At 38.1% G+C, this 26,080-nt stretch overlaps 4 protein-coding genes across 5 annotated transcripts; all 4 read right to left on the reverse strand.

Annotated features, from left to right (window-relative positions):
* Positions 1–635: 635 nt before the first annotated feature.
* LOC137720608 (uncharacterized) lies at positions 636–2,471 on the reverse strand. 2 transcript variants are annotated; one of them, XM_068459696.1, is made up of 2 exons: positions 2,315–2,471; positions 636–1,587 (listed from the first exon to the last, which is right to left on the reverse strand). In XM_068459696.1, exons 1-2 carry the CDS (start codon positions 2,354–2,356, stop codon positions 877–879), a joined length of 753 nt encoding a protein of 250 aa, XP_068315797.1. In that variant the 5' UTR covers positions 2,357–2,471; the 3' UTR covers positions 636–876. The 2 variants fall into 2 exon arrangements, with proteins under 2 accessions (XP_068315797.1, XP_068315798.1); XM_068459697.1 differs by having other exon boundaries at positions 636–1,581; positions 2,315–2,467.
* Positions 2,472–2,984: 513 nt separating this feature from the next.
* Positions 2,985–5,837, reverse strand: LOC137720984 (GDP-Man:Man(3)GlcNAc(2)-PP-Dol alpha-1,2-mannosyltransferase-like). Its single transcript, XM_068460113.1, has 7 exons — positions 5,318–5,837; positions 4,958–5,244; positions 4,601–4,787; positions 4,397–4,465; positions 4,088–4,281; positions 3,526–3,635; positions 2,985–3,418 (listed from the first exon to the last, which is right to left on the reverse strand). Exons 1-7 carry the CDS (start codon positions 5,615–5,617, stop codon positions 3,174–3,176), a joined length of 1,392 nt encoding a protein of 463 aa, XP_068316214.1. The 5' UTR covers positions 5,618–5,837; the 3' UTR covers positions 2,985–3,173.
* A 310-nt stretch (positions 5,838–6,147) lies between these two features.
* On the reverse strand, positions 6,148–16,494 carry LOC137720578 (clathrin heavy chain 1). Its single transcript, XM_068459668.1, has 30 exons — positions 16,189–16,494; positions 15,662–15,866; positions 15,224–15,312; positions 15,009–15,087; positions 14,704–14,831; positions 14,245–14,343; positions 14,003–14,111; positions 13,513–13,592; positions 13,206–13,433; positions 13,052–13,117; positions 12,516–12,632; positions 12,121–12,318; positions 11,920–12,036; positions 11,755–11,814; positions 11,426–11,512; positions 11,230–11,313; positions 11,019–11,153; positions 10,866–10,928; positions 10,681–10,785; positions 10,483–10,595; positions 10,128–10,380; positions 9,911–10,047; positions 9,537–9,815; positions 8,447–9,449; positions 7,847–8,332; positions 7,531–7,701; positions 7,270–7,455; positions 7,037–7,159; positions 6,813–6,923; positions 6,148–6,646 (listed from the first exon to the last, which is right to left on the reverse strand). The coding sequence occupies exons 1-30, from the start codon at positions 16,231–16,233 to the stop codon at positions 6,485–6,487; spliced, it is 5,118 nt and encodes a 1,705-aa protein (XP_068315769.1). The 5' UTR covers positions 16,234–16,494; the 3' UTR covers positions 6,148–6,484.
* Positions 16,495–20,706: 4,212 nt separating this feature from the next.
* LOC137720703 (probable protein phosphatase 2C 25) lies at positions 20,707–23,157 on the reverse strand. Its single transcript, XM_068459806.1, has 4 exons — positions 22,628–23,157; positions 22,021–22,359; positions 21,723–21,902; positions 20,707–21,619 (listed from the first exon to the last, which is right to left on the reverse strand). Exons 1-4 carry the CDS (start codon positions 23,066–23,068, stop codon positions 21,455–21,457), a joined length of 1,125 nt encoding a protein of 374 aa, XP_068315907.1. The 5' UTR covers positions 23,069–23,157; the 3' UTR covers positions 20,707–21,454.
* Between the last annotated feature and the right edge of the window lie 2,923 nt (positions 23,158–26,080).

A 26,080-nucleotide genomic window follows, 5' to 3' on the forward strand; every position in this document is an offset into this window, starting at 1 on the left:
GGAAGAGAAGCACATCAAGCAAGCTAAACTCATGGGTGTTTGATGGGAGGACCTGCATCGAGTTAGATTGAAGCGGTATTACAAATAAAAAACGCACTTTTATATGAAAAAGTTAAAACATATAATATTGTGTTATTGATTTGAGATATCATCACAGTAGCGAATCTTGTGTAAGTCTCTCTTATTTGATTGACCATTAAAAACTTTATGTTAAGTGTTGATGATATTTATAGCCGTAGTTTTTGTCATTGAAGTAGGAGAGATTCTTAACTATAGCCGTTATACATGCCCTTATGTGTATCTCTTTGTATATTCCTTGTGTCTCTCTCAAGTAATGAGAAAGAAAGCATGAGAGGATATACAATCCGTTACACCACAAATTCTCTTCAGAACCATGTATGTCAACAAAGCAAAACTAGCACACAAATTCAACTAAAATGAACTTAATGAAAGAGAAAATGAGAAGATATACAATCGGTTACCCGACAAATTCTCCCCGAAATCAGGTATGTCAACAAATCAAATCTAGTGCACAAATCCAAAATAAAATGAGCCCTAAAGTCAATGTTAACCTCAACAGAAATACAAAGTGAAATGCTTTTCTTGTAGTTGAGGTAAGGAAACAAGGGAAGAAGTTCAAGGAATTGAATAGCCTTTACCATATGTTTCTTTCCAATGAAGCTACAACAGTGTAGTTGCAGTAAATGTCGAATACTAGTGATAACAAATATTGACCCTGCAAATCTTTGTACATTGACATGTATATCTTGCCTACAATGGTTTTCAAACCCTAGTCCTGTGGAAGATGAGAACTTTGGTACACAGAAGCATCAAGGTGGCTGGTGCAAAACTCGGGGATGCCAACCGCAGTCCGTCTCAATTTTCATTGAAATGTATGGCACCAAGTTTCCAAACTACGTACGTTGTAGCGAACATCACCGTGCTGATAAATACAAACGAAAAGAGAATCAGAAACAAATCATTACCCCCCGGAAATTCCCAAGTGAGGCCCTGCTTTGGCATCCCTCGCTTGCTGTCGTCAAAAATGTTTGTAGGGGCCTCTGGAAGTCCGGATCTTTTCTTTCCGCGTTCGCTGTCTCTGAAAGCATCCAATACATTCTTGCCCCTAGCTGATTTTTTAGACGGCTTTGAGTCCGTGTAACGACTGAGAACCTTGGCTGCCCTCAGTCTCTCCCTTGCTGTTAGGGGCGATCTTTTTGACTTGGGTTGCACGTCAGGTGACTGAGATGCCTCCTTTGGATTTGAGGAATCCAACGAGCCATTGGGAGGCTCAGAGCTTGGAGGCCCGGACTGATCAAGGACACTCGTTCGGAACTGAGCCGAAGACGTTGAATCAACAGCTGGTAATCGACCATCGGGAGAAATTGGAGTAGTTTCGGAAGCCTTGTCACTGGGGTCTGTGGTGAGCTGATTGCCATCCGCAACTGAAAGACATAAGCCCCATCGTTTTTCACTTATACGCCTCCTTTGTCCAAATGTTCCAAAGAAGGATGTGAATTGGGTGGTGGCCGCTGGTATAGAAGCTCCAACAGAAACTTTCGACACATTCTGGTACTTGGCCTGTAACTTCGAACGGAGAACAAATAAACTTTCGTAAATTATCGAGTGAATCATCCAGTTGCCGAGCCATTTACATCACAAATAACATAAATGATAAAACTGTAAACAGAGATTTTAGTCTTTCATTACATATAATTAAAGGCAGCATCGTTTGTTGAACAAACATCACTATCATCGTTAGAAACAGCCCCTTGAACCAGTTAACGAGTAACGAGAGCATGAAACTATTCTGCTAGATAGAACACAGTTTGTCCAACTTAAAGGCACGATGCACTGTAACAATCATGTAAAAATTAGGATGAACCTATCGAGAGAACAAGTATACGAGTGAAGCTACTTCTCCATTCATGAAAAAGGTCGAGTTTTGAAAGATCATTACTCCAATTGAGTTAAAGTTAATGAACCATTGTTACAATTTACTCAAGAAATTAATAGAAGTGATAATCACCCATAAGAAGGCCTTGAAACAAACTATTGTGCGGTATTCCAAACTAATCACGCACTGTAAGCCATGAACTTATCCACTCACAGTGCGCGGTTGGCTTGGGATACCATGACAGTGCCATCTAATATCTACTTTAATATGAAATAAGCAAGCAACCCAGAGACCGATTGCTCCAAGCCAACCTCAAAAGTAAAGTGCATACCCAGTTCAATATATTTCAATACAAGAAGAAAAACATAGAAACAAATTGTTCAAAATATGGTGCAGGTGAGGGAGCATAGAAGTTACCGTGGAGTTGAAGCCCAGCACCGAGTTGAATGAAACAGCCATTTTTATGGTCGTCTACGGCCCAACCATTTAGAGAGAGAGAGAAAGAGAGCAAAGAGTTTACTGTGTATCGTCTGCGTTGTGGTGCAAGCAATGGAGTGGATGGTCTGTAATCCAAAGGAAAGGGGATGAGAATTTGATGCCACCACAGCATGTCCGAGCGCGTGCCTGGCACGCCTTTCTTACTTTTGGTTTTCTACATCCCAACGGCATGTCGTTTATTGAATTATACCATAACAAGTTTTGGTTGGATTTTGTATGTTTCAATTTTATCCAATCTACCATGATCGGTGTTCTGTAAAAATATCCCCAGGAGGATCCTCACGGTAGGATCCTGGAATCCTCAAGTCGTGACCGATAATGAGGATCTTGAGAATCCTTAAATCGTGATCGTTCATTGTATATCGTGCAATCAATTTTCATCAAATACAATTTGTATTTAATTTTAAATAAAAGTATTTAAAATGATTTCTGACTGCACGATGTACAATGAACGGACACAATTTAAGGATTCTCACAAAGAGGACCTGGGGAGGATCCTCATTCAAAATATCCAATCCGAACTTGAAGCAACTAAACTCATACTCAACAAAGAACCCGAAAATGAAGGGCGTTACGGAAAGGGTAAATGTGGATGTTGAATACCGGTATATGATTTGAAAGAAGACACCATCAAACGGTTAGAGTTACAGTGGCTTAATCGGACTTTTACAGTTACCGGTAAGGCTCGGGGTAACGAAAAATGCAGTACAACTAAACTCCGATGCAAAGGGCTCCTCTCTGTGAAGTAACGAGTATCCTGTGATTGATGTTTAGTCCATTAACTAGAAGAATGGGTGAGCACTGGGGAGATTGCAGCTTTGAAATCTTCGTAGAATCTTTGCTCCGAATATCTGCCAGCCCGCTTCCTCGCAGCTGAAGCCATCTTCAGCCTCTCGCTTTCTGGCATCTTTACGACGTTGAGGATGGCGTCTGCATATTCGTCCACAGTGCGGGCAAGAAATCCTGTTTGCAATCCATCTTCTGCTAAAACAATGTCCATTTTCGGGCCGGCAGAGTTATGTGCTGAAGCAAGAACGGAAAACATGAGGAATATCAGAGCAGGAAAAAAGTGAATAGGGTAAAGTAGAAAGTTTGTTGGTTAAATGACGGATAACTTTTGAGATGCTCACCAATTGGGATGGCTCCTGCAGCCATATACTCCACAACACTTATTCCAAAGTGTTCATCCGTCATTGAATGGATTCCTGCGATGGCCCCTCCCAGAAGTTGCACCAAGTCCCTGTAGATGTGAAAAATAACCAAGGCTAAGAAAGCAAAAACAAATCCAAACAGGGTATATTATTACAAGACAAAAGAGAGCCGACAATCGTTGAGGAAAATATGTTTACAAAAACAGCAGCTAATATGGTTTTGAGAAGATGTTCACACCACAGTTTGTATGTCTTATTCAGCTACATACTATGTAGCTTATTCGAATTCACCTAGGCAGACACGCAAAAAAAATGCTAATTATCTGAGTCATTCATGCTGTATATATTAGCATCACTACTTGTATGATTCAATCCTCAGATGGGAAGCAATTAACAATGCAAGCCAACCAAAGATAAGAAACTCGTGAACAGATCATGCATGGTTTACGTTTAACAGAGAGAGCAAGAGCAAGAGCAAGAAGAACAAGTTATCTAGACATTTACATTAAAGGATGCAGAACAAGAAATCCTTGGCACAGACCTGTATAATACATTTTTATGAAATTCCACATCCCCGTCAACCTTCAGTTCACCTGCTTTATCTTTCAAATGTTGCAATCTTTCCTCATCTGCCTTATTCCGACAGCTACCCACAAACTGAAGCTTAGGTCTGGGCAAGTGTGCATCTAATTTTCCTATGGCAACTGCAAAGGCCTCAAGTTGGAGACCATGTGCCTGAGAATGGAACAACCAAATTAGAAAGGACTTGCAATATCCACAAATAACAAAGGCCCCATAAACGAGCCGCAAAAATCTTAGTACCTTGTGCTCATAAGGTTTATATTCCCACCTTCTCTGGCCGAAACTGAGCAACAGATATAATTTTTGCCGGTTCAGCTGGCCTTTCCAACGGAAGCGCCTACACAGACAGCAACTTGTTAACAACCAAAAAGAAAGACAATTGCACATTTGCAGCTCATCTCACACAACGACTAGTCAAATCGTTGAAAACCACATTTCAAAGTAATATGTTAAGATATTACTGATAACAAACCTGAAGTCCAGAAGTGTCACAAGGAGGATAGACCCGCTTAGTCCGTGTGGGAATGTTCCAGAGCTTTTCGATATGGGACTGAGTCCAGGACGAATTAACCATAACAAGATGAGCACAAGAGCCTACAATCCCATACATCCAGCTAAATATATTGTAGTATACGACTTTGCAGCTGGACAACCAATTGCTACAACAACAATTCAAATTCAAGTTATGATCTTTTTTCGTCTAAGCAACTAAATGCGAAAAGTGATCATCTTTTCGGTTTAACAAAACATCCATCCATGTTCCTTTAACTGGGTTTCATCAGCCACAATCAGCAAAATGTGAAATGGGAAAATTGACAAACAGACCTACCTCCGAGCAATGAAGTCGTCATTGTTGTACATGGAGCTCCGCCGGCGGACCCGGGAGAGCATGTCGCAGCTGATTGTGGGGTAATGGGTGTAGCAGATAACCCTGCAACCAAACAGCCGGGCAATTGGGTACGTGAAGGCATAGCCAGCGGTGTCGAAGTAAAAAGTAGGAGTGAACTTCGTCAACGCCTCCCATGAGAGGTAGACAGAGCCGAGGCTCTGCCCGATCATGGTCAGCCGGGGGTAGGTGGCCTCCTCGACCCATTTCCTCTTGCTCAAATGCACCACCTTCAAATCCCAATCGATAATTAATGAAAAAAAAAAATGAATTCAGAGATAGAGAGCGAGAGAGAAAGAGAACCTTGGGTTGGTGAACGAGTTTGACGCCGAAGCGGTCGACGGCACGGGCGGTCAAGGAGTGAGGAGAGGCGTCGTGGTCGCCGGTGTAGACGAGGCAGTCGAGGGAGGGGTTTTCGTCCTGGATGGCTTTAACGGCGCACCAGAGTACTCTTTCTCCGCCGCCGCCATCGTTGGTGTAGGGGTGGAAGAAGGCGACGGCGCGTTTTCTGTTGCTTCTGGCGGCGGATATTTGGAGGGAGATTCTCAGGATCAGGGCCAAGAGAGCAGTGATCAGACCCCAAATAACGAGTTGGTACACCATTTGCGTTGATTGATCGATGTTGTTGGGAATTGGAAATTGGATAATACAAGAGAAATGGATGTGGGAAATTGGTGGAATTTGTTTTGGTGGGAGAGTAGCAGGTCGATGAACTTCCGAGAATCGGAGGCCGAGAGGACTAAAACTGAAGGGATAAAAACTTAACAAATACTATGTGTGACGTCACTGTGGCATTGCTTTTGGGACTGAAAATGTTAAAACTCAAATTTGAGCTATAACGTTCATTTTTTTTTTTTAAGATAAAAAATGGAACAACTAATAATCAATCCAAACTCGAAGAGATTATGAGAAGTTTCATCCTCTCTCATACACATTCCTCGTATCTCCACAAAAGATAAAAACAAAATGGTAACCAAACAAGCTTGTAAATTCCAATTTTTAGACCCCACAATAAAACCCGTAAACACACTTGTACATAAAAGGCACCCAAACAAAATGAATTGCCAGGATTATTCCTAATTCCGGCACCGCAGTTGATATTTTGGTCCATCATAAACAGACTGGTTCAGAAATGGTTCATACAAACTGCACTTTTACTGGAAAACAAATCGTTTGAACAAATATACACCAAGAAAAATTGGAACATAACCAAAATGATCAGTGTAGTGTTTTGTATTATACTCGGACTCCGGCAGGTTCAGAAAAACGAGAACAAAAAAATACAGAGAAAATTCTAGGCTTGCCCTCAACCACCAGCCAAACAAAAATTGCCTCTGCTACAAAAGAATATTACAACACAACATATCCACACAAAATTACACTAAATGGCAGGTTCTATCAAATAGGTTGCCCTACCGACTAAAATACCAAATTCAAATGTCGAACTCATCAAGAATAGTTCAACACGCCTCAGTAGCTACTGCCCATTGGTGGCATGCCAAAAGGCGGCATGCCCATCGGTGGCATTCCTCCCATAGGTGGTGGTGGAGCATACCCTCCTCCCATACCGCCTCCCATGCCAGGCATTGGTGGCGCAGGCAAAGCAAGAGGCAGCAACTGAGCATACATGTTCTGCAAAGTATGTCAACCCAATCAATCATAATGCATAGTGACATTTAAGCAAAGAACAAAAGATAAGTTGAGAACACGGAGGTTGACGTGCTATGTGAACAGAACGAATGCATATTCGTAGAACCCGCTTTCATTGTAAGGAAATAGAATATCTCAAAGTGATTACCTGCTGCGCAATAACTTCTTTATCTTCCTGTTCTTTAGCCTTGACCTCCTTTTGAGCTTCAATTTTGTCCTTAACCAGTTCATCAACCTTGCCAGTGTATTCCCGGATAAACTGTAAAACAAAGAATTACATAAGGTTCTGAACAATGCAAGCAAGACTCGATGAGAGACGTCAATAACCCTTTACACGCAAGAAACAGTTGGAAACAAGACAAAAAAAATTACCTGTAACAGATATGGGAAAGCAAAGTCGATCATGTTGTTCATCCATGCAAGTTCAAGGGCAATGTCCGGCCTTATCAAATCGTAACAGACAAAGAGGCACGATGCAAAGCATTCTTTCTTTCCCTGCAATTTAAAGAAGAAAATTCATGAATTGCCAAAAATGTTAGCAGGCCAGGGACAACAGTAAGAGAATGCACTCGTGAAAAATGGAGTCCTTATGAAGAGTTTTGTACCTGTTCAATGAAGTAAACAAGCAACTCCTCTGCCAGTTCACGGTCACCAGATTGTGAGGCTGTCTCCATGGCATCTTTGTAAAGTTTGTCTTTCTTTGACAATGCAATGGACTGCTTCCACCTTCCAGCTTTCTTGTAGATATATGCAGCAACACGTCTCATTTCCAGAAGCTCATGTTTCTCAATCTGACCAAACAAACAACATAAGGCTCCTGCACATTAACAACACAGAGAACAGACAAGAAATAGAATGCATTTTACCTTTTGAGCAAGGCCTATTTGGTCAAAGCTATCATGCAAATCAATGGATTCACGCAATCTTTCATAGTCTTCCTCCTCAACATATATCTCGTTCAAAGCCTCGTTCACAGCAGAGACATTGTTGCTCTGAACTGCAACCATGTATGGCTTCACAAGAAGCAAATGACCAGCCTACAATTTGCAAGCACAAAAGAATCTCAATATAAGAGCCATAAAAATGATTTTCATAATCTAAACTTCTAGTGCTTTTTTTTTGTTGGATGAGAAGCGCTAGGAATCTATGATGCGCGTAATGAAAACATGCACAATCAATTACCTTCCGCATTATGTCAACAACACGTGTATGATCTACACGAAGTGCAAGCACATTTAGAATATCATTAATGAGGTCCGGATGCTCTTGCAAGTAGAAGTGCACAGCCTTATAATATAGCTCCACGTTAGCAACTTTAACTGCCACGTCTTTGAACTGCATGTGATCCCAGGCTTCAGGGGAATGATTCATGATGGTGGTTGCAGCATTATCAAACTCATCATATTGAATATACAGATAGGTCAGCTCCTTCCAATGTTGCTGCTCATCACATGCTCTTATAAGCTTAGGAATATTTAGCCTATTCGCGAACAATTTAATGTGCTCCATAAGTTTCTCTGGGCGATATCTAGCATATAGAACTCCCAACTCGGTAAAGATTCCCATGTGAGCACGTTCTAACCCCAGACCACTCTCCATTAGAGATATTAGCTCGTTGAAGCATCCTCTATTCTGGTAGTATTCACTGACCTCTTCCAAATCATCCACCTATAAAATTCAAATCAAGACAAACAATTAGTGAAAATTGTATAAATATGCCCAAATCTAGAGTAAAAGTGCACCTTAGAAGTATACGAGACATATCCAGATGCAAAAAATCACCTGTATAATAATGTTGAGACCACAAATCTGAGCTAAGCGGAACTCCTCAGCATCAACACAAGCAAAGCAAACCTCCTTCCATGTCTTTGAACTGTTGGCTTTTCGTGCTGCATCAACAGCACCTTGAAATTGTTTAAGCTTCACAAGTGTGACAGCCAACTTCGCCCAGTTGGATATGAAGGCATATATTATCTTTGCAGCCTCATAGAGAGCCTCGTCATATAGGCGATCACCAACATTTTGGAGATTAGCGACATTGGGCATAAGAATAAATTCTTCAATGTCAGCAAGCCTATCAATCTTTGCATATGCATAAATGAGCTCACTGTCCACCTTGGGCTCTCTCACCTTTTGCCTAACCATCAGAAGATACCTCACCAAGTCATGGTACACATCTGCATCCTCAGAAGCGCGAATAACATCCAAGAATTGGGTGGCATCATCTGCACGGATAAATGACTCAATAGCATCGCTCACCAGACCCTCCCGGAGCTGAGCCTTTGCAACCTGGCTCCAAACAGCATCTTCTTCCACACGGAACGCAAACTCAACAGCCCTATCAATGCTTCGGATGTTATCCAGCAAGACATTAACAGCTTGGACATTCAAGTTAAACTTCTTGAAGATTGCAAACGCTTCCTCAAACAGTTGGGCTTCCACAGCTACTTCCCCAACTGCAGGTCCATCAAAATTATCAAGCCTATTAATATAATCCATAACTCTCGAAGGATCTGCCTTGATGGCGGTCAAGATTAGCAGGTTTTGCAGATTAAAGTTCCCACTGAAGGCAGAGTTTTGAAGCACAATCTTTTCAAGAAGCTCAATTAACTCATGAGGCAAATCAGCAGTCATGAAAGCCTTAACAGCCGCAGAAACTTGTTCCGGGCTCTTGCTTTCGGGCAAGGCAGTAGAAACAACTTGATCAATAAGCTGTCTTCTGTACTCATTCTCAGGGTCAAGAACTTTTCCCCAAAGATCTTCATCCATCCTCTCAACCACATACCTAATATCAACAAATTAATCAGTAAACCTACACGTAGTCAGATAAGATGAAATGTTAAATAAAAAACATAAAATACTTATCACCAACCTTGCTTGCAATTTGAACAAGGAGTTCTTATTTGTGACATTAATGAGTTCATCGTCACATTGTCCACGGCGGTAAGCAACTACAGCCAGGGTAGGATCACGTTTCTCACAATATTTACCAACAACACGCGAATCATAATATGGGTTTGTGGTAAGGAAGTGTTCTGGATTATTGCCGCTATCAATGATGATTTTACCCAAAGCATTGTGAACATGTACATCTTGGCTTCCCTCACTCACAAGATGCTCCAAGAACTGTGTGAGTAAACGAAGGCGATTCCTAGAGAGAGGGAAAAGAAGAAGAAAATTAAGTGATATAGACAAAAAATGATGGCAAACTAAATGAGGATTGGGTGTGGCATTCTGAACATGTACCTTTTCTCACATTCCTCCACAAGGGGCTCCACTGGAAGCAATGAACGGACAGAAAGAATTAAGCCTTTGATAAAATCTTCAGGGCACTCATCATCTAGCAACTGTCCCACAACTAATGGAGCATTCCCAGGGTTCACCTACGCAATGAGCCAAAAAAAAACATCAGCAAGGAACCCAAAGGACATTTCAAATTGTCAAAAGAAGGCTCAAATAGTACCTTCTGAACGTAACCTTCAATGTAACGAAGCATATTGTTCGTGTACAAGTAGTGGGTGAGATCTGGAACAAATCCAAAACGATCACAAACATTAATCAATGGACGTGCATCGGGGAGCTTCGCTTCCATTAAGAAGTTCTTCGTCTTCTCAGCATCATAGAAGTTCGATTCTCTAGTAACTCGCTCCACCTCTTTGATTTGTCCAGTTTTAGCAGCTGCCTCAATGTACTTGAAGTGGATATCAGGATCCTCACTGTATCACATTTTAAAGTAATATAAAAATCAAGAATAAACTGGAGGTGACATCCAAAACACAAAAGAAAACAAAGAAAATTTATTTTCTTGAACAGATTACCTTGAGCTCAAAAACGAACCAAGGAAGAAATACAACCCTTCATATGACTTGAACTGTTCAAAGAGCTTCATGCACTGATCAACTCCCAACTGCTCAGAGTATTCCTTAGCAACCTGTGCAGGTATTAAAATTTGCTTCAGATAAGCTCCAGATATGTTTTTTAACATCAAAGTAAAAAAAAAAAAAAAAAGTGTGTACCTGCACTATTATCTGAAGGTTTCCTCTTAAGTTGACCAATAAAAGATCTTTCATGCACTCCAATGCCCATTCTTTTGATAGAGTGCCAAAAAACTCTACAAGTGACTGTAGAAGAACACACTCTTAGTAACAGTTCTAGAAGTTTATGGTACCAATTTGATGTAAATACTAGAGAGGATATGAACCTGTGGCTCTATTGCATGTGTGTTCACTATGACACGTTTAATATCAGGCAACTCTGAGTAATGCTGCAACAGAAGTAAAATGCTTTAGCACAAATGTAACTATTAGAAAATAGACGAGAAAAAGAAAAGGAATTGCAACACAAGACATCTTACTTGCAAAGCTCGCACATAAAGACCAGCCTTTTCGCATAGCTGGGCAATACGAGGACGGTCATAATGACTGAACATTCCATTAGCTAAAATAGCATCGGCCACATTTGGGAAAGTCACTAAATTGATCTCAAGGACCTGCATGGACAAAAAAAGTCAACCAGCTGAAATAGGAATCAACAGATCATTCATATATAGCTTCAAGGATAGAAACCTTTGTTTGCAGGAATGCATGCTCTGGAAGATTTGGCTTCAAAACATCCAATAGAAAGGCGGTTGCCTCGCGAATAAGGTTCCTCTAAAATAAACAAAAGGACAACAAGAAGATTGTTAGTCTCTTATTTATTATATATATATCTATAATTGCTAATGTGAGCATAGCACAATAGTACTAATGAAAGTAAACACACCTGAAGGAAGAGATCCGTTATGGTGTTGTAATCAACTGGACAACCACCTTCCATTTGAGACATCATTAATGCAAAATTCACAGCACCCTACATTCAAAACCACATTATAACCTGGTTTAATTTGGAATTCAAGTTCATCTGTATACAACTACAAGTCAAATGTAAACAGTAGACCAAACTCCTGGGGGTATTAACTGAACAAATGCAAATGGAAGGATTTTGTTTTCAATGAGACACCCACCAAACAAGATAAATGTGTGATACAGTTCTGCTTTCAGCTTTCACGAACTAAATAGAAAATATAAGCTTTCTCAGTATTAAAAGAATACCTGAGGATCTGCTCGAAGAATTGTTTGCAAAAGGAACAGATAGTCAGGTGTGTAGCCAACCTAAAGCAACAAAGAGAATGGGAATGCTTAGAAACCAAACAACCATTTAACAAATACAAAAATACATATTTATAAACCAATTACTACATAAAAACATTTCCACACCTGCTTTGAGTAGATCAGAATTTTGTCAAATTCCCTTCGTTCAGCAAAAGCTGCAACAACTTTGGGAGTTGCTCTGGCTTTAATATATATTTTCAAAGCCAGATCATTATCCACAGTCTACAAGAAAAAAATCAGAGATATTAACACCAATAATGTAAATATCTGAAAAATTGACATTTAAATTCAAATCGCAAAGCCAACCTTCACAAGATCTCCCAATTCCTCACTGCATTCGAGTTTGTCCTCCGCTAACCAGTTCTCTAAAAGGTTCTTCTTGTTCTGATTTACTACAAGACGTGACAATTCCAATGACTCAAATGCATTGAGCTTCCCTCTTGTCAAGAGTGTCCCAAAGTACTGCAACAAAGGCGGTGTTTGCCCAGCTTGGACAGGAACACTCTGCAACACATCAGACAACAAAAACCGTAAACGTAAATTTCATTAAGTTGTAATCTATCTTAAAAAGAAACATGAACTACTAGAACACATCAAGCTTCTAGATACATGTGAAACACATTCAGGACAAAATCATATGAAGAGAGAAAAACTACCCAAAGAAAGAAACATGTACAAAAATACATAAGCAAAATGGAAACCTGGAATTTAGCAACAGTATCAGGTGTGCGGAGAATTCCTTGTGGGGACTCCGCTGCAAGCTCAGCAGCTTCTTTGTACTTCGTTTGGGCAAACAGTTCTTGGAAACGCTGGACAACCTGTAATATTCATGTAGCCACATCAGACATTAAAGTAAAGAGAATTATAGCTCATCAAATCATGGCAGCCAAGTACTGGCCTGCCAACAATCAACAATACTGAAATTGTAGATCACATAGATTAAGGCCTTCTCTCAGCTCAACTCCCTATCTCATAGTGCTATTAATTCGTTCAAAGGTTAATAAATAAATAAAAAATTTAAAAACACCTTCAGTGAGCATCAAGTTCAAAAAACTGCCTTATCAGGACAACTTCAAATTGGATACAATAAAAGCAACCATATTGCTTCTTATCACGAAATGCAATCATATAAATAACTTAATTCCATCAACAATTGAAATATGCATGCTTAAAATGTTCCCCCTATAGAAAATCTAGTATACTCAAGCTTAAAATTGAATTATAAAGAGTATCTTACCAGATTCTCGGCACCTGGAAGATTTCCTCTTTTAGCCAGATTCACAGCAAGCTCCAAATTGTTTAGCTGCAAATGAAAACAAGACAACATTCTTAAGAACAAGTTGCTACTTTCAATACCATATCAAGAAAGAAGAAAAAAATTTCAAACATACCTGACCGCTGACAAAAGGCACAATTGTTTGTTCATTAATTGTAGCCAACAACACCTGGCCCCGCCTATTAACTGCATAAAACCCTCCAACAGATGATGCCTCTGTTGTCAAGAAAATTGGATCCGGACTAATTCTATTTCTGTAAACTGCACTAGCTGTCTCTAAATCATACACAAATAGTAGCCCAAGCTTTGTAATTACGTAAATCAAGCTGTACTTGTGAGACATCTGCCAAATAAACAAATTCAACATTAACAAAGTTACCATATAGTACACGATTAATCAAAAACATTGACGAATTCAGTACCTGCATGGCGACTGGGAAATCATCAGCAAAATCTGGAGGAAAGAAAAGATCTGCTTGTTTCTTCGTAAAAGATGGTTTCCCTGAAAAGTGATTCAAACTCACATTTACTTCCTTTAACTTAAAAATCATCAAAATAAAGTACATAAAAACTATATATTTTCGATATCTTCCCAACATTTGATTTTAAGTAAAAATGCCATCTGTGTACAAACTTTGTAAGTCAACATCACTAATTTAATCTATACAAGCTCTTAATCTATTTTATGAGCATATTAAACTTATTCCAATTTATATCCCCTCAAGATGTAACCAAGATCGCCATGATTAATTGAAACTAATGATACAAAAAGAACCCTATCAAAGAAAACATAATCATCATTTACAGATTTAATGGAGATTGTGTAAAGAAACAAAAAATCATGTCTAAACAGAACCGGGCAGTCTAGTTCGTTTCATGTGCATGAGACTTTAATATAATCCTAATATCAACCTGGCTGGGCACCGAGCTCAATAACATGTAACTTTGATGTAATCTGTCCAGCATTGAGGGTCTTGGTGGCAAAAGAAATAAGAGTTGAAGGATTTTCATTCCCTGGAACCTGTGCAACATAAATGAAGCAGGTCAACAATATTCTAAGATGCATATATATTTGTGTATTAACAGATTGTGTGTAGTGAAGGGTGCAGAATATAAATAAATAGTAGGAGAATGGGGCAGTGAACTGTACATACCTTGTATTGGGCAAATGAAGCAGCATGTGCTTCAAGAGCTTGACTGCGCTGCTGATCCACAGAGAAGAGTTGCAAATTTCCTTTCACCAGTTGTGGCCTCTAGAAAAATTGAATTAACAATGAGCAGCAGCACGGCAGAAAAGCAGAAAAGCGGCTTTAAAAGAGAGAGAATGTATCTTCTGATACATTGAACTTTATAAACAAAAAACTAGTACAGCACCAGAGTTATTTCACAATTTCAATCATTGGGAAATATAGTTCAGACAATATTGTTTAAGAGGCTAGATTGAAAGTATTATGATAGAAGTACAGGATTTGAATATAGATAGACTGACAACCGGAGCACTGGCTGCAAACACCCAAAGATGCAAACAGTTTTGCAATTTCTGACAATTTCCTCGGCTGAGATAAAGAATACTGTTGGACATTGGACAGGCATAAATAGACATAACAACATACCTCTGGTGCACCAGGAGCAATTCCAATCAAAACCAACCACTTCTCAGAAGGATCACATCGGTAATTTATAATCTGATTGTTAGCCAGATTAGCTGTTCGCTCAAACACCTTTACTGGTTCAGATTCACCTACAAGGAGATGCAGCGGGACCAAACAAATAAAAACCACAACTTTAACACAAACAGTAACATTTCCATATATAAAAAAATAAAAATTAATTAATTAATTTATAAAAAATAAAAAATAAAAAAACCTGAAGACGTATGATTGTGTAATACCTAAATTAGTTATTAAAGGTATCTTACCTTCAATTGACCAGTGATATACCGTTGTCTGAGTGACTAAACCCAACATCTTTGGGGTTATCCACTTCCAGAAAACAATCTACAAAAGAACCAATGGGGATACGTAAGCTAGATTATTTAAAACCTTGCACAAAACAACAAGACCCAGACATCCTTATGCAATAATTAAGAGATGCCGAAAACATACTAATTAGTAAACAAATGAAGTGAGGTACCTGCTCAGGCATAAGATGAGATTTCAGTTTTGCTTTCATCTCAATGTTAAAGATTTGAAGGTGATCCTGAGTAGTACCTTGAACTCCAGCTTCAAGTGGATATGACAACACATGGTCGATCAAAATTAGATAAATCGAGGTTCATAAAGAAAGCTAAGGCGCTGGTAAGTAAGATCCAGCCAGTAAATAAAGTTAAGTGCTTAGATTGTACATGATAGTTACCGCTGATTCAACTAAATACGTGTTGCAAACATACTAGCAAGATGAATCGTGAATCTATTTATTATGTAAGCTGAGGTTCAAAAAGTTGGCAAGCACACATGCATGATGCATTAAGATCAAGCCCAGAACACTAAACCAGAGCATCTTTCAAAAGTGACGACACGTATATGCTAAAAAAAGATATTCCAGCAATGCGAACAAGTTGCTATAATCTACCTTTCAAGGCAAGGATTTTGGAATTCGGATTCATAAGCGCAGAGTCTGCGGTGATAGGCCTCCTCAGAGGTTGCATCGGCATACTCATATCGATAATGACAATACTATTCTGAGGCGAAGTCTCCCGAACGCATATGTACTTATCGGATTCCATAGTAACATGTGTAAACGTTATGAACTGTGGATTAATCCCAACGCTCGGAAGCTGCAATCAGATCAGATCATATAAACTCATCATCACTTAATTATTCTAGTCAAATCCTCTGCGAACAGAGAACAGTTAATCGTGTTCGAAATCACAGTTGCTAAGTAGTTCTTAGTAAAACTTCTCAGATCTGATCAGAAACCAAAAATTCAACGAAATTTCAGATCTATCTGAAGCTTAACACAAAACTAAGTAACAAACTCGAAGAAAAAACGATAAATCAAGCACAGCAATTGACCAAAAAAGCAACTAATTCGGCAAAAAAAAAGTGTAAATCTGAATTGAGCTGAAGTAGCATTCGAATCGGAAGTTAAAGACTAACCGTTAGGGCCTCCTTCATGGTGATCGGAGCGTTCGCGGCCGCCATGGCTGGGGAGCAGATCGACGGCTCGGAATCGGCGGCTTGGATCTACGAATGCGATGCGGCCGTGAAGTGCGAGTCCACGGCTGAGAGAGAGAGAGAGAGCGTTTCGAACCCGGAGAGGGATTCGAATCGCTGGGGGAGATCTAGAGCAACAGCGAAACCCTTGGACCCGCAAAAGCGAACAAGGGAGAGAGAGATCTGAGGAGAAATGGGAGGGGACTAGAAGGGAGGTCTGTTTTTTTTTATGGGCGATTTTATAAAATGGAATTTTTTCGAGTGAGAAATATAAAACGAGACGCAGAGAAGAATCTCATCCAGAGCACTTCGGGAGCTAAAATATTAAAAAATAAAATAAATAAATAAAAATATTAGGAAGTGGAGGAAAATAAAAAATAATTACGTGTTAAAAATGTTCTGTAGTGCGCCTACGCATTGGTTGGTATGGTATATCATGTGTCGCTATATAAATGACGAGATATGTATGTTAAAAAGTTAATAACTTTAAAAATAAAATTTCACACTACTTACATAAAAACATATAATGTATCATCCGTATTCCCGTCACAATTAAAAATTTCTCTATGCTAACATGTTGTAAGTGGTGGAAGGAAGGGATTACTACAATAAATTAGCCGGATTGTGTCTTAGCATCTTAAGTTATCGTTTACTTGTTTAATTAATATTTTCTTTTTATTTTAGTACAAGCAATATTGTCATAGAAGATTCAAAATTTGAATCTCAAGTCTTTACTTTTGTATCTCATTTTCATAAGATTGAGATTCACTTGGAATTTTTATGTCTGAACCTGCAATCGAAAGATCTAGACAATTTAATTTCAATCATACAGTCACATTAGCTTATTTCACTAACCTACTTCGTAAAACCCCAAAAACTTGAGTAACCCAAAATTCCTTCTCTCTCTTTTGAACGGTGAAGATTTCTCGGTCCACATGCTTCAAACACAATATTCACAGTGGATCTCATTTTATTCATATAAATATAAATATAATATGTCCTTGTTGAAAAGCATAATTTTTTTGGAAAGTTACATTAGTCATCTTTTTGGCTAAGCAAAGCATAACTCTTCATTTGTAATCTATAACACAAAAGTTTTTTCTTTTTGTAGCAATGGTCATTTATCATTAATTGAATTTGAGCAATGGTCCTTCAAATAAAAATTAATGACCATTGGTTCATTAACTTATCAAAACTTGCATATATGATCATTTTCGTTAACTCCATCAAAACTTCCATCAAAATGAGTCACATATCACGTACATGAGCTTGAATCAAGGGCCAAACAAAAGGAGAAATTTTTAGCAATGGTCCCTCAACTTTAATCCAATTGGAGTAATAGTCCTTCAACTTTAACCCAATTGTAGTAATGGTAATTCCACCATAATTCATTTTGACGGTAATTCTGACGGAGTTAACGAAAATGATCATAACTGTGCGTTTTGATGAATTAAGAGACTAATATTCACAAATTTTTAATTAAATTAGAGTCACAGGATCATTGATACAATATATTTTTTTGTTTAATGAACAGTTAAAACATACGGTGTTCTATATTGCAAAATTTAGTTTTAAAGTCGGTCTATGTCTCATAAGCCTAAGAACCTTTCATAAAGAATGCATAAGCCCAATAAAAACTTAGCCCATTTAATTTTTGTGGATCTGATGATTTCTACACACCACATTTACTTCCGGTGGAAACCTATAAACTGGGTCAAAGCATTAAGTTTTAAGTTAGTTGTGCAAGTAGAAATAATTAGTCAATAAATGAGTGGGAAAATGAAGAAGGAAAGGTAGCTAAGAGAGGATTCTCATCGGATTCTTTTTATTAAGATTTCATAGATCTTTCAATTACATACATTAATCGTACATTGTACGGTCAAAAATTAGGTACTGTTTATATTCAATTTTAAATAATAAAAAATTACAATAATTTCTAACCGCACGATATATGATAAACGAATATGATTAGAGAATCCGACGAGGATCCTCATGAAAGGTAGCCAATATTTCTCTTTTACTATTATTACTATGTCTTATGTTTATGAAATAATAATAACGTTATATTTGATCCAGCGACATCCGACGCAAACAAAACAGAAGCAAAGTCCCCAATTCAGTCAACATGAAGTCGTCTTTGGACAAAAAACACAAAGCATAAGCATGTAGATGAAGTCATGCTCATGTATATTTTAGCATATAAAACCATAATTATTCTCACCGTCTTGGTTCTCGATGTGTCACGATTGGCTGGAGGAGAAAGTCCAAAAACGAGGCTGACGAGCAAATGACACAGAGAGACGGAGAACATGATCAATACAACATGACAGCAATGAAAAGATGACTGCAGAAACTCGCTCATCCGTTAACGGAAAAAGTTAGGCCATTTCTACTGCAGAAACTTGATATCAGATCAGATGACTCCACTTCTCTTTCTTTACTGGTTGAATAAATGTACTCGTTTCGTTTTAATTCAACTCTAGACACCAAACAAGCGCAAAGCGTCATTCTATTTGCATGCAAATCGTTTATATGTGTAAAACGACATCATGTTCTTCAAGGTATTTTGCATTACAGGCAGTGGCGGACCCATGAAATAATATTAGGGGAGTAAGTAAAAATAGCGCACAAATTTTTTTTACCTAAAATAGCATGCATATCGTCATTTCATCAAGCCTTGGTAGGCCTGAAGTCATTTGGAAAAACATATTATACACCTGTTAATATATGCAAGGGGCAGCACCTAAGGTATCATTCACCGAGTCTTGGTAGGCGTGAAGTCAGTTGGAGGGCATGTATGAAGCCAACTTTAATCTTCAAAAAGGCAGCACCTAAGGTATCATGAACATTCACTAAAGTTCGGAGGATCAGCACCCAAGGTATCCATGGACGTTCATCGAAATTCGAGGGATCAAGTGACCCCCCCTACCCCTCAATACATCCGTCAATGACCTTTGAATCACAATATTATCAACTAGCTCGTGATTTAGTATTTGGTATCTCTCTTCCTCCTAGAATGACGTCTAAAGTTCGAAACGCCTCTCTAGTCGACCAAAAAGGAGTAGGGAGAAAAAACAGTACTATAAAGTGTTTGCCACTTAACTATTACAGCAATATTAGATAAAAAGAGTTTGGCATGTCCTGATGTCCACTAATCCAAGTCACAAGTCACTTGAACCACGCATGCTCTAAATGGGAAAGGGATGTGCAATAATATTGGTGGAGACTGCATCAGGAAAATGTGCGAGTTTTATGCTTTCATTAAATTATAGACATTGTTATGAAATATAACGTAGATGTCACACGTATGAATACACGAATAAACAAACTAACATGCTATCAAAAGTTACTTTAGTGACAACAATTAAAAGGTTTATGCGGAAAAGTCTTAGAAATGTGAAATAGTAAATATGCATGATGATTTTTTCACTCATGCAATTGTTTCCTGCAAGCGTAAGACTTACCCTGTATAAAGGGACCTTTATAATGTAAAGATTACCCGTCTTTCTATCTACCTATCTAAGTAGACAATTTGTACCAATTTTATTGTTTCTCTCTTTACCTGCATCCATTGTCTGATACAGTTGCACAAAATAAAAAGTGTAATACATTGTTCTCGTTCCACTCGATCTCTGGCATAGGTTATCTCTCTCACTTTTGTCTATTTATAACAAATATCATAATTATTTCACCTTTTAACTTTATTATGTTGAATAACACAAAGAACAAAAAAAATGTGAATTTTCTATTAAAATTCGTAATCAAATAATTAAAATTCAAGAATCAAATCAATTAGAGGGACTAGTTAATCGATTTTCTTTCCTTACTTTACTTTGTTTTCAACTTCTTTGATTCTTTTGTTCATTTATCTAAACTACATATTAATAAAACTTTGTTTGTCAACCAATACTCTAGCAAATTACCACTCTAACCCTCTTACCAAAACTAAACAAAAATAAAAAATGTGGACAATTTAGTAATTACGCCAAACATAAATTTTACTGTTTATTATACTAACATCACAGCCATGTAAATATGGCATATTGTATTTAAAAATTAAAAAATATATAGATAAACCCCACTTTTCTCCCCTCTTCCTCTATCTACATTCCCCACATTATCCTACCTCTTCTCTTCCCTTTTTTATTTATTTATTTTTCTATTTTGAGTTGTCATCCGTGCTCATTAATGATATGTCATGGTAAAATAAAAAACAAATTCAGTTGCACACATAAAGTGTGTGTGCCAATTGCTAGTTTCCATTAAGTAAACATGCCTTCTAATTGGACTAGAGACATTAAAAGAAAAAGTCCAACAACAATTGTGCGTTAAAATCTTCAATGTGCCATGAATATAGCTTGGTACATTAAATATCAAAACACAAGTTGTTGGAAATTTGTTGTAGACTAAGCCCTTTTTCCGGCACACATATTTGTCATTGAATTTTGACCAAACAACAAAGTGCATGCAGAAATATATTCAATGGAAAACTAAGCCTGCAGCTGCAGCTGCCAAACAGGACTGCCTGGTCCAACAACAATTTAACGGACTAAAGAAGCACGTGCCCTACAAGTTGACTTAAACAAGACCAAACCAAAACATATTTACTATAATCTGGAAGTAATTAAACACAACATATTAAGACAATAAATTCACACACGGTAAATCAACGGTTGAGCTACTTATGCAGTGAAAACAGAAAAAGAAATTGAGATTAAAGGGTAAGCATTTTGATTATTTATAATAAACTTTGAAATAGCGAAGAAATTTACAGAAGTTACAAGCTCGTTTGGGAAGTGCTTTTAAATGACTGAAACCACTTTTAGAGAAATATTTTCAGGACCAATCCTTTGTAAAAATGCAAATTAATCCTCCAAAAGCATTTGAAGTGCTTCTAATGCTTTTGAAACTCAAACATTTTTTCTAAAAGCGCTTTTAGCCATTTAAAAGCACTTACCAAACGAGTCCTAACAATTATCGTCACGTGCAACGTGCTTCTAGTACTCTCTTCCTACCGCCGAGACAAAATCTCCCGGGAGCATACAAATGGTCATTTACAATTGGTCATGTGATTGTTGCTATTCTGCACCATGGCTTGTCTTCCTGGCTTCCTTTCTAACTCTGCAAGTTTCTTGAAAACTTTACTTGCAGTGGAAGAAAAGGTCAATTGTCGTGGTCTGGACTGAGTTTCATTTTACCTAAATCGGTATCATAAAACGAAACGACCTAATTGGATTATCATCACACTTGTATCATCCATGGAACCTCTCCGAATTGACAGATCAACGAGCTTCTTACAAGCTGAAAAGAGCTCCGGCTTATCAACGCCAACGCATAAAGGGCGAACGATATCTACTGCCTCTTGATTAGTAACCTGGAAAGAGAAATGAAAACTTCATATTAGATTCAGATACTTCCGAAGTAATCGTTCTAAACGAAAGACGCATGAAACAGAATGAGATTAGTTCTAAAATTACCTTGTCCCAAAGACCATCAGAAGCTAACATTAAAAACTCGCATTCGGGGTTTATCGTTAAGACTTTAGTCTCTGGTTCTGCAATCACCCATTCTTTAAGCTGTCTATCGCCAATTGATCTCGAAACAGCAAGAGACCCCTGTATTCTCCAAACACTGCGGCAACAATCTACATAACCACCCTACAAAACAAAACATTGCAAAATCCAATCAGTGACGAACTCCACTATCTTCCATTTCAATCTTTAGGTAAGATTATATCAAATCCTCGAGTCCATATACACATATTTGAATGCTTACCGTGGTCTCAATCCTTTCTCTTTCATCTAATCTAGAAGGACGATGATCGGATGTAAGGGCCTCCGCGACCCCTCCTCGGCTCATAACTGCACGACAGTCACCGGCATTGGACACCACAAGGTTGCCCTTTTGGATCAAGGCAGTCACACAGCATGCACCACCACTAACATCCTCCTTCAAAAACTCGACATCGGTAGTTAGATAACCATCTTTGACTGCTTCCACGATTTCCTCTTCACTTCCACCCCTCAGACGATCCGCAATGTTTTTATTCAAGTTCTTGGCTGCAAATTCAGCTGCTTTGGCCCCTCCGTGCCCATCAAACACACCAAAGAATGCCTGTCATCACATAATCTTAATCAGCACGAATTCGAACGGCGAATTCAAAAACATGATCCCACGATTTTATATCTATCCAAAAAATTTAGAAACCCAATTTTGATTTCGTCTTATATTTTGTCAGTCGAAGCTCAAATGAAAAACAAAATTGTAAAACAATCTAATCAAAGCTAAATGCTTGAACTTTCCAGTCAAGATATTAATTTCCATTTCTGAAATTTTCTCGGGAAACAAACAGAACATTCAGAGCGCAAGAACCACAATTTACCTGTCTCGAATCATCGCCAAGACCAACAGCAGCGGAGTACCGATCCTCCATTGAAACCCTCCTCCCTCTCTTGCAATACACCGAATACCCATCCTCATCAACCTCCACCATCTCCACTCTCTCCGCCGCGCCCACATCCGCCTCCGCCTTAAAACTCACCGACGGCACCACCGGAATATCAATCATCATCGGCCTCTTCCTCTTCAGAGCCAAACCCGAAGCCTTCTTCTGGCACCCGCCAACCACCTGCCTCTGAAACCGAGACTCGAAACCCGGCGTCGTCAAAGCCGACGATCGCGACGGCGTAGGCGGAGCCCCATGTAGGACTCTAGGCGAAGAACACGACGACGGGGAAGCTACAGCCGACGACCGGAAAAAATGGGAGGGGATTTTCGACGGCGAGAAAATCGGCGAGTTCGGCACCACCAAAGCGCAATTCATTTTTCCCCTTCTCTCTCTCTGTGATTTTATTTTTCTTTTCTTTTTTTGGGGATTTTATTTGTTTTTCTGCGCGTGCGCTCTCTGTGTGATCTCTGTGTGATTTGGTCGACAGCGGGAAATGGAAGGTGTTTATATAAAGTGGAGGTGGCAACGGAGCGACCGGGTCGTAATTCGGTTGTATGGGAATTGAATTGACTTGATGTTGACCATGCGTAAAGGGTGTGCCTGCCGTATCTCTACAATATCAAATTTTCAAATATTTACAAGAATATTTAGGTTTGATCTCACATTTGTCCCCTCAATTTTTGAGGTTTTTTAGATCGAGTCTTTTGAACTTTTCTCGTCTCTAATTAGTTCTAAACACTTTCTCTCTCTCTCTCGCTCTCTCTTTCTACAAACGATGGTGAGAGAGTGTAACATCGAACTCATAATATCGGGTATATGAACATTTGCTCTTGACCACTTTAGTTATAAACTTCTTCTAATTAGCTTTGAACTTTTAAATGTGGATTTGAAAAGGGTGATAAATTGCTCTTGTTACCAATATGATAAGAGAATTTGTTTGACATTTTCTTAACCCATCTAGTTTGATCAAAATGTTTCCCAAACTATACAAAACCAACCAAATCAATGGTTTTTTTTTTTTTTTTTTTATGAGTTTGGACTTGGTTTCCTTAAACGGCATGAGAATGACTAATTAGAATTGCTAGTTTTGATCTTAAGAAAGTTGACAATGAGTGGCTTGACCAAATAATATGATTTTTTTTTACGAGTGTCTTATTTACGTGAGTGTTTTGATATTTCATTTGGTTTTCAAAACGACTGACCAACCTATAACCTTGATCTCACATTATCTCATCTCCATTGACGCACACCAATGTTGATGATTTGAAAGGTTCCTTGTTCTCATAGTCGATATCATTGTTTGTTTCAACATAAAATTTGCCAAACTAAATTATACTCATTAATAATCTTGTTAATTTTTATAACCAACGCCAATGTACCTCTAATTTAAAATTAAAAAGTTCATGGACAAATTGTGGAACCAGACTTAACCAAAATTAATTAAAGCAATGTACTTCATCATTCACATTCAAGTTTAAATTTTTCCTTCTCACGCTTTAGCTAATTTAAGGACCAACTTGAGATGGAAAGAGAGTCAAATATATCAAAATGGAATAACCACCACAATTAGGACCCAATTTGTAAATATCCAAAAGAGAAAAGGAAGATCGTGAAATTTTGAAATGTTCTCGTGGAGTGGGTGGTGGTTATTTCAAAGACCAGTATATTGTTCAACGGTCAAATATGCTGTTGTTTCGTATGGTTCTTATTTGCCAACACCCTGTCGATATTCGGTATCCCATCCTTTTCCCCTTTTTTCTCCACTTTTAATTATTTTTTATTAATTCCGCACCCAAAAGAAAAAGAAAATTGACTTGCACATGGCAGGTTCTGATTGGTTTGTGTCGGTGGGAAGGGTTTCACGGAGTTTCCCTGCTTCCAGCTGCAAGCCATCTGTTACAGACAAAGTTGACAACTGCAGTCCACAGTCGGTGGCGTGCGCGCCAATATTATATTTAGGGTAGGTTTCATTCGGTTCAGTTTTCTTATAAAATTAAAAATTGAATTGATATTACTATTCAATTCATGTTCGATTTCTTTCGAATTTTTCAGTTTAATTTTCTTTTGGTTTAGATTTTTTTTTTTTTTTTTTTTTTTTTTTTTTGTTCAGTTTAGTTTATATTGCATGGGACCAAATTAATTATACTTTACTATTAAGGTAGTTCAGAAAATCTTTAGGAGTCGAGTTTTAACTTATTAATTGTAGGACAGTAGCGGAGACCATATGCAAGGTTTATTATTTCATCTATGTATAGTTTATATCCTTAATGCGCTTTTTCGAATGTGACTAATAGATGTGGCTGTTGAGTTTCTCACTAGGACTGCCTAATTTCGATGGCATGGAGAAAGTTGAAGATGTCAATAAAGATCTCTTGCATGGTTGTAAAAAAAATGTATTAGAGTTGACAATGTCCGAAGTCAAGGCATAAGTTATTCTATAGTTTGGAATTCTATGGTTTTTAAAACAAACATAATTACTGTTAAACGTTGTAGAAAGGTCAAACACTCAATGTATTAGATTGCAATTCATATCGATGTTTGCAATGTTAGAAACCAACAAGTACGTAAGACACCACCTAGTTGTACTTATAATATCTAGGTTTAACAAGTCAGCATGCATATGCATGCAAAATACACCTCATCAATGGGTGTATGAGAATGCGAATTGGTCATGATAAATATAGTCAATCTGGAACTAAACCTATTGCTATCATCAAGCATATGGTAACAATATGTTGACCATATTTTATTCTTTCAAAAAAAAGATCAGTTGGTGATTTCGTCACAATGACAACCTACCTTTGTCGAGATCCTGATAGACTCACTGAAGCATTTTAGCATCATTTGGCCACCATAGTTTGTGACTTATCGACGCCATAAATCGAATCCAGGATGTGCTGTGAGGAACACAGACTTGTAATTCATCCTCAATCATTAAACTATCTCGTGCGAATATTAGTTAAACACACAAAAAATATTATTTGTATAATACCTACAAATCGTGGTGAGTTCTATATTAGACAAACATATTACTCTTATAAGAATCGACTACAGTACATGTGCTACAAATATTGTTATTGATTCATTTTTAACAGTATTATTTGAGTTCTAGGCTTCCAGCTAATACAACATGGTTGACTTTTATTTTTGTTGAAGAAAAGAAAGGAAGAGTGGTTTTGTTTTTTGGTCAAGGTATGATGTATGAAGCTCATCATCTTGCTTGCCTTGATTTGATCATAGCTTAGCAAACTTTTAATTAGTCCACTCCAGTCGCCTTCTTATTTTTTTCTCTTACACGTGAAGAAAACGTGGGTCACGTGTTACAAATGCATGGGAACAAAATGACTTATAATTGTCCTCCCCTCGAACAACGGATTTAGCCCTATG

Source organism: Pyrus communis, chromosome 16 (assembly GCF_963583255.1).
Source record: "Pyrus communis chromosome 16, drPyrComm1.1, whole genome shotgun sequence".
Classification (NCBI taxonomy): Eukaryota; Viridiplantae; Streptophyta; class Magnoliopsida; order Rosales; family Rosaceae; genus Pyrus; species Pyrus communis.

Bases quoted from the DNA above. Each gene is read 5' to 3' on its own strand.
- LOC137720608 (XM_068459696.1), bottom strand. From the start codon at position 2,356: ATGGCTGTTTCATTCAACTCGGTGCTGGGCTTCAACTCCACG. The intron at 1,588-2,314 runs GTAACTTCTATG...CTCCGTTCGAAG, and splicing joins TGCTGGGCTTCAACTCCACG to TTACAGGCCAAGTACCAGAA.
- LOC137720984 (XM_068460113.1), bottom strand. From the start codon at position 5,617: ATGGTGTACCAACTCGTTATTTGGGGTCTGATCACTGCTCTCTTGGCC. The intron at 4,282-4,396 runs GTGGGAATATAA...TTCCATTCTCAG, and splicing joins CTCAGTTTCGGCCAGAGAAG to GCACATGGTCTCCAACTTGA. The intron at 3,419-3,525 runs GTGAGCATCTCA...TTCTTGCTTCAG, and splicing joins TGCAGGAGCCATCCCAATTG to CACATAACTCTGCCGGCCCG.
- LOC137720578 (XM_068459668.1), bottom strand. From the start codon at position 16,233: ATGGCGGCCGCGAACGCTCCGATCACCATGAAGGAGGCCCTAACG. The intron at 14,344-14,703 runs GTATGTTGTTAT...CAATTTTTCTAG, and splicing joins TTGCTCCTGGTGCACCAGAG to AGGCCACAACTGGTGAAAGG. The intron at 13,118-13,205 runs GTATGTTTGAAA...TTTCATTTGCAG, and splicing joins TGCCTTTTGTCAGCGGTCAG to CTAAACAATTTGGAGCTTGC.
- LOC137720703 (XM_068459806.1), bottom strand. From the start codon at position 23,068: ATGAATTGCGCTTTGGTGGTGCCGAACTCGCCGATTTTCTCGCCGTCG. The intron at 21,903-22,020 runs GTAAGCATTCAA...TTTGTTTTGTAG, and splicing joins GAGAAAGGATTGAGACCACG to GGTGGTTATGTAGATTGTTG. The intron at 21,620-21,722 runs GTAATTTTAGAA...TTCTCTTTCCAG, and splicing joins CTGATGGTCTTTGGGACAAG to GTTACTAATCAAGAGGCAGT.